The sequence below is a fragment of the Schistocerca cancellata genome, chromosome 3 (assembly GCF_023864275.1).
Source record: "Schistocerca cancellata isolate TAMUIC-IGC-003103 chromosome 3, iqSchCanc2.1, whole genome shotgun sequence".
NCBI lineage: Eukaryota > Metazoa > Arthropoda > Insecta > Orthoptera > Acrididae > Schistocerca > Schistocerca cancellata.
In genome coordinates this window covers 575,568,781-575,582,313 of record NC_064628.1, presented here as the reverse complement: position 1 = coordinate 575,582,313, position 13,533 = coordinate 575,568,781, and the positions used below count along the sequence as shown (strand labels likewise).

At 36.6% G+C, this 13,533-nt stretch overlaps 1 protein-coding gene across 1 annotated transcript in view; it reads right to left on the bottom strand.

Annotated features, from left to right (window-relative positions):
- LOC126175425 (WW domain-binding protein 2) overlaps positions 1-13,533 on the bottom strand; it is a 129,037-nt gene that overhangs the window by 40,331 nt on the left and 75,173 nt on the right. The window contains exons 4-5 of the mRNA XM_049922223.1: positions 12,707-12,859; positions 10,458-10,577 (exon numbers count right to left, since the gene is read on the bottom strand). Of these exons, the coding sequence (XP_049778180.1) occupies positions 10,458-10,577; positions 12,707-12,859 (273 nt within the window). The remainder of the gene's footprint in view (positions 1-10,457; positions 10,578-12,706; positions 12,860-13,533) is intronic.

Here is a 13,533-nt window from a genome sequence, read left to right as displayed (position 1 = left end):
CAGTTTCAATTTGCCAGGAACTTTTGAAACAATATACCTCAGTTAAAACTCCTCATTTCCCTCTTCTCTGTAAACATTTCACTTCTCCTAAAAACTTCCTATTTCAAAAGTTATTCATAATCAAACCTCATCTTCCAAAATGTTTGATTCTAAACTAATCATTATCTCCAAAATTCACTCACTCAGTTTTGTAGCCTTGCCAATTATTCAACCTAGAAAATTTGATTTTTTCAGCCAATTTTGGTGGGCTCGGTGAATCTCTGCAGGAGTATACTTACTATTGTAATTTCGTGCCCACTACTTTCCTATTATAAATCAAAAGATAAAAGCCAGTTTTTATAATTATTCATACATTCCTCTATAAGTAGACATACAGGAAAATGCTTCAGCAGTTCACAGACGTCCTTCACACTATCAACATCCCTGAGTAACTATTACAATCAGACCTTGCTTTGCCATCGAAATGTGGTTATTTCTGTGTCATTATAAGTCATTCTGTTGCTATTATCTGCAGTGACTATGTAAATGAACACAAATTCACATTATGTGTGGATTAGAATTGGACAGTGAAAGTGTTCGACAAACATGTTGCCCTATCAAGCCATATGAAACATAAGATGCTGATTTGTAAAACTGCCGAAATAATTTATTGCAAGCTCATCAGAGATAAATTATTGGTATTCATAGATGCAAAAAGTTTGCAACTCTTATAGTATTGTGCTTGTCATGTAAGAAACTGATCATTAAAACTAAATTACAGCAAGAAGCAAGACATCAATGAGCAGCAGCACTACTTTCAAGGTACTATCCATATCAGTATGCTTACAGACCAAGATAATTCTCCACAGGCAAGCAATCTGATTAGATGCTGCTTGTGAGGGACAGTGTCAAAAGCCTTCTGGAAATCTAGAAATATGGAATTAACTTGATAATGTCCCCTGTCAATATCACTCATTAATATCTGTGAATAAAGAGCCAGTTGTGTTCCATGCCAGTTGTGTGTTAATAGGCTGTTTTCTTCTAGGTACTTTATAACGTTTGAAACCAGTATGTCTACAAATCAGCGGACTACCCCATTTATTTTCTTTCTTGTGTACTGATGTGACCTGTGCAATTTTCCAATTATTAGGTACAGATATTATGAGTGGTTTTATATGACTGGTAGAAATGGAGCTATTTCATCAACATACATTGTAACGTACCCAGTTGGTGTTCAATGTGGACCTGGAGATGATTTTTTAAGTGACTTAAGTTGCTTCATTACACTGATGGTATCTACTTTAAGTTACTCATGTTGGCAGTTATTCTTAATTCAATTTCTGGAATATTTACTGCTGCTTCTTTGGTGAAAAAATTTCAGAAAACATTTTTAGTGGCACTATCACTGGTGTCATTAACACTGCTACTGAGCAATGAAAGTATTGACTGTGTCTAGTCAATGGTGTACTTTCCACATGACCAGATTTTGAGACAAGAGTTTCCTAGTGGAAACTATTAACAGACTCCCACCTTGAAGTTCATTCTCAGTTTTATAAAACATTGCCTATCTTTGAAAGTTTGGTTCTTTTAAATCTAGCATGCCTTTTTTGTTTTGCTTTCGTAACAGTGCCCTGACCTGTATTGTGTACCCAAGGGGGATCTATCTTGTTTCTGATTAATTTACTTGGTATAAGACTCAATTGCAGTCAACACTATTTCTCTGAATTTAAGTCGTGTATGGCCAACACACAGTTAGGAAGAAATGGAGCCTCTTTCTTAGAAAGGGGTCGGGTGAATTTTGGTCTGCTTTTTTTAGATACTGTTGATTTTATTTTAGGTGGGTTTGGATGTTACAATATTCAATCTTGCTATAGCAACCTTGTGGTCACTAATACCTGTACGCTTCATGATACTCCATATTTCCACAGGATTATTTGTTGCTACAGGTAAGATATGTTATCGCAGCCATTTACATTTTGAGTGGGCTCCTGATATACTACTGGTATGTGTGAGCCAGCTGGTTGAGTGGAATCACTGCTGTAAGAAGGGTCAATGTGGAGACATGGCAGGATGGCCAAAAGGGTCTATTGTGTCTGGATGTGCCTATGACTTCTCTGTGAACTAAACTGCACAATTTATTTGTGTCAGCTGTTCAAAGTGCCTACAATGAATGGCGTAACACTAGTTGCCAAGAAAACAGTTTAACAACAGTGGTCATAAAAATAATTTGACTGACAGGGAGCAGAGATGAATGTTTCAAAACCGACATCAATTGCTACTGCCAGTGAATGCGAGAGGTGGCAATCTGCATGGGAGGATACAAATGGTACAGAATGGTCACTGAAGTAACTAGTTAGTACAGTTTGTGACTACTCACAGTTCCTGTTTCTCAAGAGCTATTGATGTGGGTAAATAGCTGCTTGCTGTGCACTGCTTCAATTTATGTCCAATTTACATCTTCCTATCCAGATCAACTCCTCTGAACTGCTCTGGTGGGAACTGTCTGCCCAGCAACTCAACCCCTGCCCTGTCAATTTGATATTGCTGCTATTACAATTGACATCCTTCTGCCTGACCTGAGCAAACTTCCTTACCCACTCCTCTCCCTGTACATCTCCCCTCTTCCTGTTGATGCTACCATTTCCTTTCCTTTCCATACAAGCAGATTTTTGTACCAGGAACTGTTTCTAAATAATCAGAGAGAGAGAGAGAGAGAGAGAGAGAGAGAGAGAGAGAGAGAGAGAGAGAGGAGGGGGGGAGTGCGAACAGGCTGAAATGGAAGACTGATGGTATTCCACGAGATTTGAAAATCGACAATTTGGAGCTGACTGTATGAGTAGAAAGCACGTCCGATGAGTGGAAAGGCATAATTAATGAGCTGTAAAGGGGGGGACACCTATGTGTAAGTAAAGTAATTAGAGAAGGAAAAGGGTATAGCAAAGAAGTGATGCAGACATCACTGATGGGATGTTAAACCTTAATCACGTAAGTATCTTTCTATTCTTGCTTTCTTCCCAACTGTATATTTTTCCTCCAAATATCTATTTCTACACAAATTTAGTGTTTTCTCAAAGTATGTAGTGTTACAGAATAAGTCCACAACTTTACTTCTGGATCCTTTCTAAAACACAATACCATTCAGCACTATTTATACACATACCTGCTAGCTTTCTGCAGTATTAACTTATCTGGCTTCATGCAACAATAAAAAAAAAATGATCATGCATCATTGTTGGTGTGGTCTTCAGTTCAAAGACTTCAGCTCTACACAAGCCTCTTCATCTGCAACTTATATTCATTTGAACCTGTTTACTGCATCCATCCCTTACTCTAGAGATTCTTCTCACTCACCTTTCCCTCCAATACCAAACTGACAATTTATTTTCATCTCAGAACGTGTCCTATCAACTGATCCCTTTTATTAGTCATGTTATGCCATAAATTTATTTTTCTCCCCAATTCAGTATTACCTTGTTAGTTATGTGATCTACGAATCCAATCTGCAGCATGTCTTTATAGTAGCACATTTCAAAATCTTCTATTGACTGCTTGTCTGAACTGCTTGTCATCCATATTTCACTTCTATTCAAGGCTGCACACCAGACAAATACCCTTCCAACACTTACATTGATATTACATTTTATCAATTTCCTCTTTCTCTTAAGCACTTTTCTTGCTATTACCAGCCTGCATTTTATAGCCCTTTAATTTCTGCCCACATCAATTATTCTGCTGCCAAAATAGCGAAACTCTACTACTACTACTACTACTACTACTACTACTACTACTACTACTTTTAGTATTTCCTAATTAATTCCCTCAGTATCACCAGATTCAATCTGACTACATTCCTTTACACTGATTTTACTTCTGCTGATACTTATCTTATAGTCTCTTACAAGTTCTTTGCTGTCTGACAGAATTACAGTGTCACCAGCAAACCTCAAAGTTTTTATTTCTTCTCCCTGAACATTTCTTCTAATTTTTCTTTGGTTTCTTTTACTGCTTGTTCAATGTACAAATTGAATAACATCATTGATAGACTACAATCTTTTATCACTCTCTTCTCAAGTATTGCTTTCCCTTCATGTCAATCATCTCTTACAATTGTGGTCTTGTTTCTGTACAAACTATATATAATCTTTTGTTCCCTGTATTTTATCCCTATTATCTTGAGAATTTCGAAGACTGAAATACAGTCAACATTATTAAAGGTATCTTTGCATCTATGAATGCTACACACAAGTCTGCCTTTCTTTAACCTATCTTCTAAGATAAGTTGTAGGGTCAGTACTTTCTTGCATGTTCTTACATTTCTACACAACCCAAACCCATCTTCCATGACAGTTTTCCCATTCTTCTGCAAACAATTCAACTCAGTATTTTGCAACCATAACTTATTAAATTGACAGTTCGGTGTTTTTTTTTTTGCATCTGTCAGCATCTATCTTCTTTAGAATCAGAATTATTACATTCTTTTTGAAGTCAGAGTATTTTGTCTGTCCCAAATATCTTGAGTACATGTGGAATAGTTGTCATGGCAACATCTCCCTAGGGTTTCAGTAATTCCAACAGAAGGTCATCTACTCCAGAGACCTCATTTTAGATTAGGTCTTTCAGTGCTCTGTCAAATACTTCTCACAGTTCTGTATCTACCATACTATATCACCACCACCACCACCACCACCACCACCACCACCACCACCCTTTCTATAATATTACCCATAATATTACCCTCAAGTTCCATCTTTCCCCTTGTTGTACATGTTTTTACAGCCTTGCATCTGTCCTCTACTCATTCCAACTTAGTCATTTTGCACCTTCTGCCAACCTTGTATTTTCAACAGCTATATTCCCTTTCGCCTGCTTAATTTGCTGTGTTTTTATATTTTCTCCTTTTGTAAATTAAATTCAGTATGTCCTGTAATGTCCAAGAATTACTGTTGGCCCTTGTCTTTTTACCTATTTGATTCTCTTCCGCCTTCACTATTTCATCTCTCAAAGCTACCCACCATTCATATCCTATTGTATTCCCTTCCCCTGTTTCAGTCAAATGTTGCCTAATGCTCCCACTGAAACTATCAATTCTCTGGTTCTTTCAACTTATCCAAACCCCATCTCCTTAATTTCCTATCTTTTCCCAATTTCTTCAGTTTTAATCTACAGTGCACAACCACAAAATTATGGTCAGAGCTTACATCTGTCCCTGCCCTGGAAATGTCTCACAGTTTAAAATCTGGTTTCAAATACTCTGCCTTACCATTACATAATTGTCTACAGGTCTGTAACACATACACAATCTTCTTGCATGATTCTGAAACCACACGTCAGTAATCAATATCTTCATTGTGCAATAAAAATGGTGACGTTACTGATGACAGCACCACTAAAAGCGGAGTTACTAAACACGGTTTTGCGAAATTCCTCTATGAAAGACAATGAAGGAGATATTCCAGAATTTGATTCAAGAATGACTGTTTACATGACTAACTTTGGAGTAGATATTCTAGGTGTAGCGAAGCAGCATAGAACATTTAAGAAAGGAGGCAAGGCTTCTGTTCCAGATTGTATACCAGTCAGGTTCCTTTCAGAGTATGCAGATACAACAGCTCCATACTTAAAAGCCCATATACAACTGTACGTTCATAGAAAGATCCATACTCAGAGACTGGATAGGTCCCCAAGTCACACCAATACCTGAGAAAGGAAATAGAAGTAGTCTGCTGACTTACAGACCCACACCATTTACATTAGTCTGCAGCAGGGTCTTTGAACGTATACAGAGTTCAAACATCATGAATAATCTCAGCACAGATTCAGAAAATATTCTTGTGAAACACAACAAGCTCTTTATTCTCATGAAGTAGAGACAGCTGTCGACATTGGGTGTCCAAATTGATTCCATACTTTTAGATTTCAACAAGGCTTTTGACTCCGTTTCCCACAAGCAACGTCTGATTAAATTGCGTGCCTATGGGATGTCGTCTCAGTTGTGTGACTGAATTCATGATTTCCTGTCAGAAAGGTCACAGTTCATAAAAATCTGCAGAAAGTCAAAGTAAAACAGAAGTAATATCTTGTGTTCCCCAGGGAACTGTTATAGGCCCTCTGTTGTATCTAATCTACATAATTTAGGAGACAATCTCAACGGTCCTCTTAGAATGTTTGCAAATGATGCCGTCATTTAGAACCATGTAATGCCATCAGATGATCAAAATCAATTGCAAAACAATTTAGACAAGACATCTATATAGTGCAAAATGTGGCAATTGACTCTAGATCATGAAAAGTGTGAGGACACCCACACAGGCACTAAAAAGAATCCACTACAGTTCAGTTACATGATAAATCTCACAAACCTAAGGGTTATAACTCAACTACATACTTAGGGTTTACAATTATGAGTAACTTAAATTGGAACGATCACATAGATAATGTTGTGGGGAAAGCAAACCAAATACCGTGATTTACTGGCAGAACATTCAGAAGATGTAATGGGTTTACTAAAGAGACTGCTTCAATACACTTGTCTGGCATCTTCTGGACAACTGATGTGCAGTGTGAGATCCTATCAGATAGGATTGATGGAGGACACTGAAAAAGTTCAAAGAAACGCAGCTCATTTTGTATTATCACAAAATATGGGCGAGTGCCACGGATATGATACATGAACTGTGGTGGCAGTCATTAAAACAAAGGCATTTTTCACTGCAGCTGGATCTTCTCATGAAATTTCATTCACAAACTTTCTCCTCAGAGTGTGAAAATATTTTGTTAGTGCCACCTACATAGGGTCACCATAATAAAATAAGAGAAATCAAAGCTTTAATGGGAAGATCTATGGGTGTGTTTTTCCATGCACTGTTAGAGAGTGGAATGGTAGAGAAGTAGCTTAAAGGTTATTTGATGAACCCTCTACCAGCCACTTAATTGTGAATTGCAGAGTAATCATGTAGATGTAGAAGTGATATGTAAAAGAGCAAGGTGGGATTATCCTATTTGTTCTTATACCACCACTGATGCCAACAATAAGTTTTTTTCTATTCAGTTTTTTCACAGACCTGACTGAAGTTATTGCTGGTGTACGCAACAATCACTCACAAACTTTTTTATATTATTTTATTTAAAATATACCATTGCCAGTTTCAAACAGACAATTCACCATCAGACACCTTGCATGTTTTTGATGAAACACATCTTATATTGGTTTACAGGTGCAGTGGACATATCATAGCAGCTTAGCTCTACAACAATGTAAAGTGTGTTTTGATCAAAGCCGTCTGATGATGAATTGCACCAATTGAAAACCCGAAGTGATTCCTTTTTTATTTAAGTAACCTCAAACCAAGTTGTGGCTGTTTGCAGCTGTATACTATCAACTTTTTTTCTGATTTCATTAGTAGTGCTTATACCAAGTTATGAATTCTTATCCATGCAGTATTTAACAAAACATTATTCAGAGTATAATTTACCAACTGCAATGGCAACTGTGCATTTGTTTCATATGGATATTTTATTTAAAAAATATTCATTCTTTACAATACCTGTAAACCATGCACGTCTTAATTCAAACCTGCTATTTTTTTTTTTTTTTTTTTTTGTTTTATAATTAAAATAGCTTACTTGAAAGCCTTCACTCTCCTCTTTCTAGTAAAAACTTTAATTTCTCTGAAAATTAAATACTTCAGGACTTATTCATATTCAGAATGTGTGTGTTCCAGAATGTTCTAATTTTAAGATGTAATTCTTTCCAAAATCCAGTGTTACAATTTTGTAATGTTAGTTTACCATTTATTCTTAACAGAAAATTTTCACTGTCTACAAAATTCTTGGGAAACTTTGGGAATCCCTTGGCATGGTAAAATTTTTCTCTAATAAAATAGAACCAATACCTATTATTTTGTCATTTTCTAACTATACTGCTTTTGGTTAAACAAATTTCCTTCACTGCATATTGCATCATTTTAGCTTTCACTTTTTCTTTTATGTACATATCAAAAATTTTGTGCCCTTGTATTTAACAGTTCTGTAATTTCTGTAATACACACATGTACAACGAGGCATTGTGTATGAAGTTCCAGGCAGTCGGTAACTCCATCGACATGTGCACAATGGATGTTCATGTAATTTTCAGTCAGTCATCTTCCATAACGCATTACACAATCTTCAATGACAATCAGAAACTGAGGTATTGTTTCATGTCAGTTGGTCTGTGTCCAAGAGTGAATATGTAGAATTCTATTCAAAACAACATGTTACTTATAACAACACTTGTTAATGTTTACTAGTCTAATAATAGTGTGTGTAGCTCACAGACTTCTGACTTCAAATTGGAATAGCTCATGATTAACAAGCTAATCACCTAAAGCATTTTGACCAGTAAATACAAATGAAGAGTAAGATAATCTCAATTAGGCTATGTACAATTATCCTGCAATCCTTTACATATCTTAATAATTATCAAAAAGAAGAGAGGTAAAGAAGAAATTCTGGAAGACTTTAAGAGACTGTTCGTAAGAGGCAGTTCATTTACTTGCAGATTAAATTTTCTTTGTGCAAAATATTACCAGACGTGTTGCCCTTTCATTCCTTTCCCCCAGTCAATATTCTCCTATTGTTTTTGCTTCTCTTTCTTTTCCTACTATCTAATCCCAGTCATCAATGATAAATTTTCCTCTACTTAACTATCCAAATAATTTATTTTATCTTACAATATACTTGTTCAATCTCTTCATAGTCTACAGAGCTAGTTGGCATACAAACTTTTACTGCTGTGGTGGGTATTGGCTTAATTCTCTCTTGGCCGTGAAAAGCACTCACTGTGCTGTTCGAAGTGCCTTACCTGCTTTCCCATTTCCTTATTCATTATTAGACCTACTTCTGCGTTAACCATGTTTGATTTTTTAAATTTATAACCCTGTAATTACCTTGTCAGAAATCCTGTTATTCCTGCCACTGTACTTCACTAATTCCCAATATAACTTCAACCTATTCACTTCTCCTTTTTAATTCTCTAACCTTCCTATCCAATTACGGAATCTAACACATGCTGCACTACATCCTGTAGAATCCAGTTTTGTTTTTCCTGATGACGATGTCCTCCTTAGTAGTCTCTGCCTGGAAATTTGAATGGGGGCCTATTTTACCAAAGACTGTATAATTTAACCATAAAGAAGAGGTGCATGCCTTCTAAAAAGTAACTGTTTTAGTTTTCCCTTGCTTTCAGTCGGCTGCAGTCCCAGCAAGCAAGGCCATGTTGGGTAAAGTTACAAGATCAAATCAACCAATTGTATAGAATGTTGCCCCTGCAGCTACTGGAAAGGTTGCTATCCCTCTTGAAGAACACCTTTCCACATCTACTCCACCACTGTGGTTGCATGTGTCACCCTATCATCTGTATTGCTGAGTGCTCAATCCACCTCATCACGGCAAGGTCCATGGTTGACGGGGGAGGGGTTTATGCTACATTAAAAATTGTAAAATAATAGATTCTGCTACATTAACAATTGTAAAACAATTTACAACTATAACAAAGTGCCTCAAAACATAGGAAGTATTATTTACCAGTTACATGTTAATAATCTATGGAAATTAAAGAGGAGATGTAATGCACAGTAGAAAATGCAATGAACTGCCATTTCTAACTGGACAGGGAGAATCAAAATTGTTATGGAAGAACAAGCGGAGAAACTTGGGAAGACATTTAGTAAAATATAACATGCAGAAAATAGTATAATGCAGTATTATTAATTACACATGGTTTAGAAATAAAATGAACCACACAGAGAAGCTACAATGCTCATTACACACAATGCATAGTGAGCTTTAGCAATATAGTGATATTAAGGAAAGAATCCACTGACTAAAAAACACCACCTATCAATAAAGTGACTGGTGTGAGAATATCAATATACCAAAGAAATAGGAACAGACTATGAGTATTGGTAATGACTTGCTAAATGAACAGATTACACCAAAGTACATGATAAAATGTTGCAGAGTCCAGACAAGCAGGATCACAAGTGAATTACAAGGATAGGTGGAACACGAGACAGTGATGAGTTCTAAGGCACCGCTGAAGAGCAGCCATAAAATATTTATTGTCTATTGATATATAAATAAATATACACTTTATAACACAAAAAATGGTAATGGCAGTTTGCCAAAATAAGATGAAGGTTTACACTTGCAAAATTTTGAATTTGCAGAACAAAATTGTATTTGTGGCCAGTACTGATTCAAAAACCACATAGAGAAGCCATACAGAAACTGTAAATGAAAACATTACATTTCAGCTCAATGTACCAAGATGAATGTTCTATGTCTGAAAAATTCAAAGGAAACAGATTTTAACACAAGATTCTGGTTTTCATGGCCAGTGCACCATTCATTGAGATAATGGAGTGTTCTTCCAGATTACAGCACACACAGTGAGATATCACATGCCAGTAACTAACTTATTAACTAAGTAAACTCACCAGCAGCAGAACGCGGCTGAGTGAAACCAGTTGCTTCAGATGGAGGAGCTGTGGCATACCCAGCATAACCAGTAATACCAGGATAAGGGGGTGGCATGTCTGTCATGAATACTGAGTTTGCTGGAATGAAAAAAAGGTAACAATCACACTGACTTTTTTTAAGTTGGAAGTACAGAATAAGGTCAAAATTTACTGCAGTAGAAAGAATTCACAGTGTGTAACATTTTTCAAGATATGTGAGAAATAGGCATTATGTTTCAAGTGACAGTCAGACAAAAATAAGACAGATGGAAAAAAGATCACCGTAGTTGTTCATACATTTATTCCACTGTTGGAGAAGATAGTCAATGCCTTCAGGGAAAAATGTATGATGCTGCCAACAGAATCACGATTGCACCCAGGCATGCATCTCTTCATCCGAAGCAAATCAATGGCCACAAATATCTTTCTTCAGAGCTCCATAAATATGGAAATCGCACAGAGAGATAGCACGACCATATGGAGGATGCGTAAGGGCTTCTGAACAAAACTTCTGCAGCATAGTCTAAACAACCTCAGCAATGTGTGTGTTGGCATTATGCTGCAACAGAATAATGCAGTCCATCAACATTCCTGGGTGTTTGGACTTGATGGTGTACTTTAGTTTGCAGTGAAAGAAAAAGATCATCATGACTCTCCCGCAGCAGGCATGCCTGCCATTTCGACTATGCTGCTGCTGATTTGCTGTGAAGTCTTTACACATTCTCCATACAGTCCCGATCCCTCTCCATGTGATTTCCATATTTTTGGAGCCATGAAGAAATACATTCATGTTTGTTGCTTTGCTTTGGATGAAGAGATGCACTCTTGGGTACAATCATGGTTTCATAATCAACTGCAAACATTTTTTGATGAAGATATTGACAATCTTTTTCACAGTGGGATAAATGTACTAACAGTTATTATTTTGAAATAATAAACAGTTTCTTACTTTTTTCCATTTGTCTCATTTACATTTGACTGCCCCTATATTAGTAGTGTGTCATTTTGAAAGCATAGTGCAAGGATAATTGAAATTTGATTGAGTAAATTGGAAAAAAGCTGCTACTTAAGCCACTGCCTCCTTAGTTATACTACACAGTTGTTATTTATCTGCTATTATCATATTAATATTTTCTTGATTACAATAATATTCTTCTAAAAAATATTTACCTAATCTGTAAATACTGAGTCCTATTACAGTACGTTACTTTTTATCATGTAGCTTCGTAACACACATTGCTGCTCGCCATGCAGCTAACAGAACTTTTCAATCCCTCAATACAGATATTCAGAAATTTTGTACAGAAAAAGTTAATTAAGTATTTAAAACTTGTAATGTGTACCACAACTGTTTAATGCCTCATCTATACACTGCTAAATGGAGCAATGCGTTAACATAAAGCTTTAACCAAATTAGAGAAAATTGTGATGGAGACTCATGTAATGTCAGTGAAATTGTATTGTGCTGAATCAATGAGTAAGAAGTGTGTGTTTGAATGGTTTACATACAACAGAGATGGGCAGGACAGTGTCAAGGATGGGCTGTGTTTGGGTCAACATACAATCCCAAACAATTCTGAATGACTGTGACGGAAGCTTGCAGATAATCACTGGCTGTCCTTGAAAATGAGAGCAGAAGAGTTGAAGATAAGCAAAGACAGTGTAAGCACTATTGTTGACAGACATTCACAGATGTTGCGGATAATTAACAATGCCTGACCACAGTGCTTCGAATAAGTCCTCAAGAAACGTTTCCAACAGCTTTACAACTGGTATCGTAAGTGTATTGTGGCTAATGGTGATTACTTTGAACACAGAAATTTTGTTTTGTTTGCAATTCTTGTTTCACTTATTTTCTGAGACCGTTCACTAAACTTTTCAGACCCACCTTGTAGAATGAGTTGAGAAAACCTGCAAGACGAAATGTAGCAGGCTGAAAATGGTAACAAGCCTGACTGCGAGAATAGTCTCATACACTGTCACCCGTTTCAGTGATTTTTCAAGCACAATTTTTTGAACTACCTGGACAGGAAGCATTCTTGCAGGACATAAGAGAGAAGCCTTCCAATTGGGTTTAAAAGTACCTGGTTTTAACTAAGAGACTATTTTTTTCAGTTGTCTGGAAAACAATTACGTTCTAGAAGTCAGATTTTGTCTTTATCTTAAAAATAAAATACCTTGAAATTAAAAAACATACCGAGTAGGAAATTTTTAGACACTTTACATACCAGGTGGTGCATCAGGAAACACATTTGTTGGAGGTACCCAACCGTAGTAGCCTGTGGGAGGTGGTGTGTAGGCAGGTGGAGGAGCAGCATACCATGGCCCCATAGGTGCTGAATAGGGTGGTGGTGAATCTGGTGGCGGTCCATTGCGAGATGCTGTTAATAAAAGGAATGATTGCTTAAACACTCAAACAATGGAAAATCCCGATTGGAATGTAAAAATATTATGAAAAGGATAGTTGCTACTCATGACATAGCGGAGATATCAAGTCGCAGATAGGCATAAAAAAAATACTGTCACAAAATAAGCTTTCAGCCAAGAAGGCCTTTGCCAAAAATAGACAATGCACGCATGCGCAACACACACACACACACACACACACACACACACACACACACACACACACACACACACAACCCCAGTTTGTGGCAGCTGAAGCCACAGAAGCTGAGGCCGTGTGTGTGTGTGTGTGTGTGAGAGAGAGAGAGAGAGAGAGAGAGAGAGAGAGAGAGAGAGAGAGAGATCTATTTTTAACAAATGTCTTGTTGGCCGAATGCTTATTTTGTGACAGTCTATTTGTTGTGCCTATCTGTGACTCAGCATTCTGCTATATGGCGAGTAGCAACTATCCTTTTCGTAATATTGTTACATAAACACAAAAACATTTAAGTAGAAAATCAAAACATAACTTGGTACAATTCGTTCAACTTTGCATGAAAAAATGTTCTATACATAAATATCCATAAATATACACATCAATTTTTTAAAATATAAAACAAAATATTAGTCATACTTCTGGATACTCAGCCCTGCTGAAGTACAACTTTTT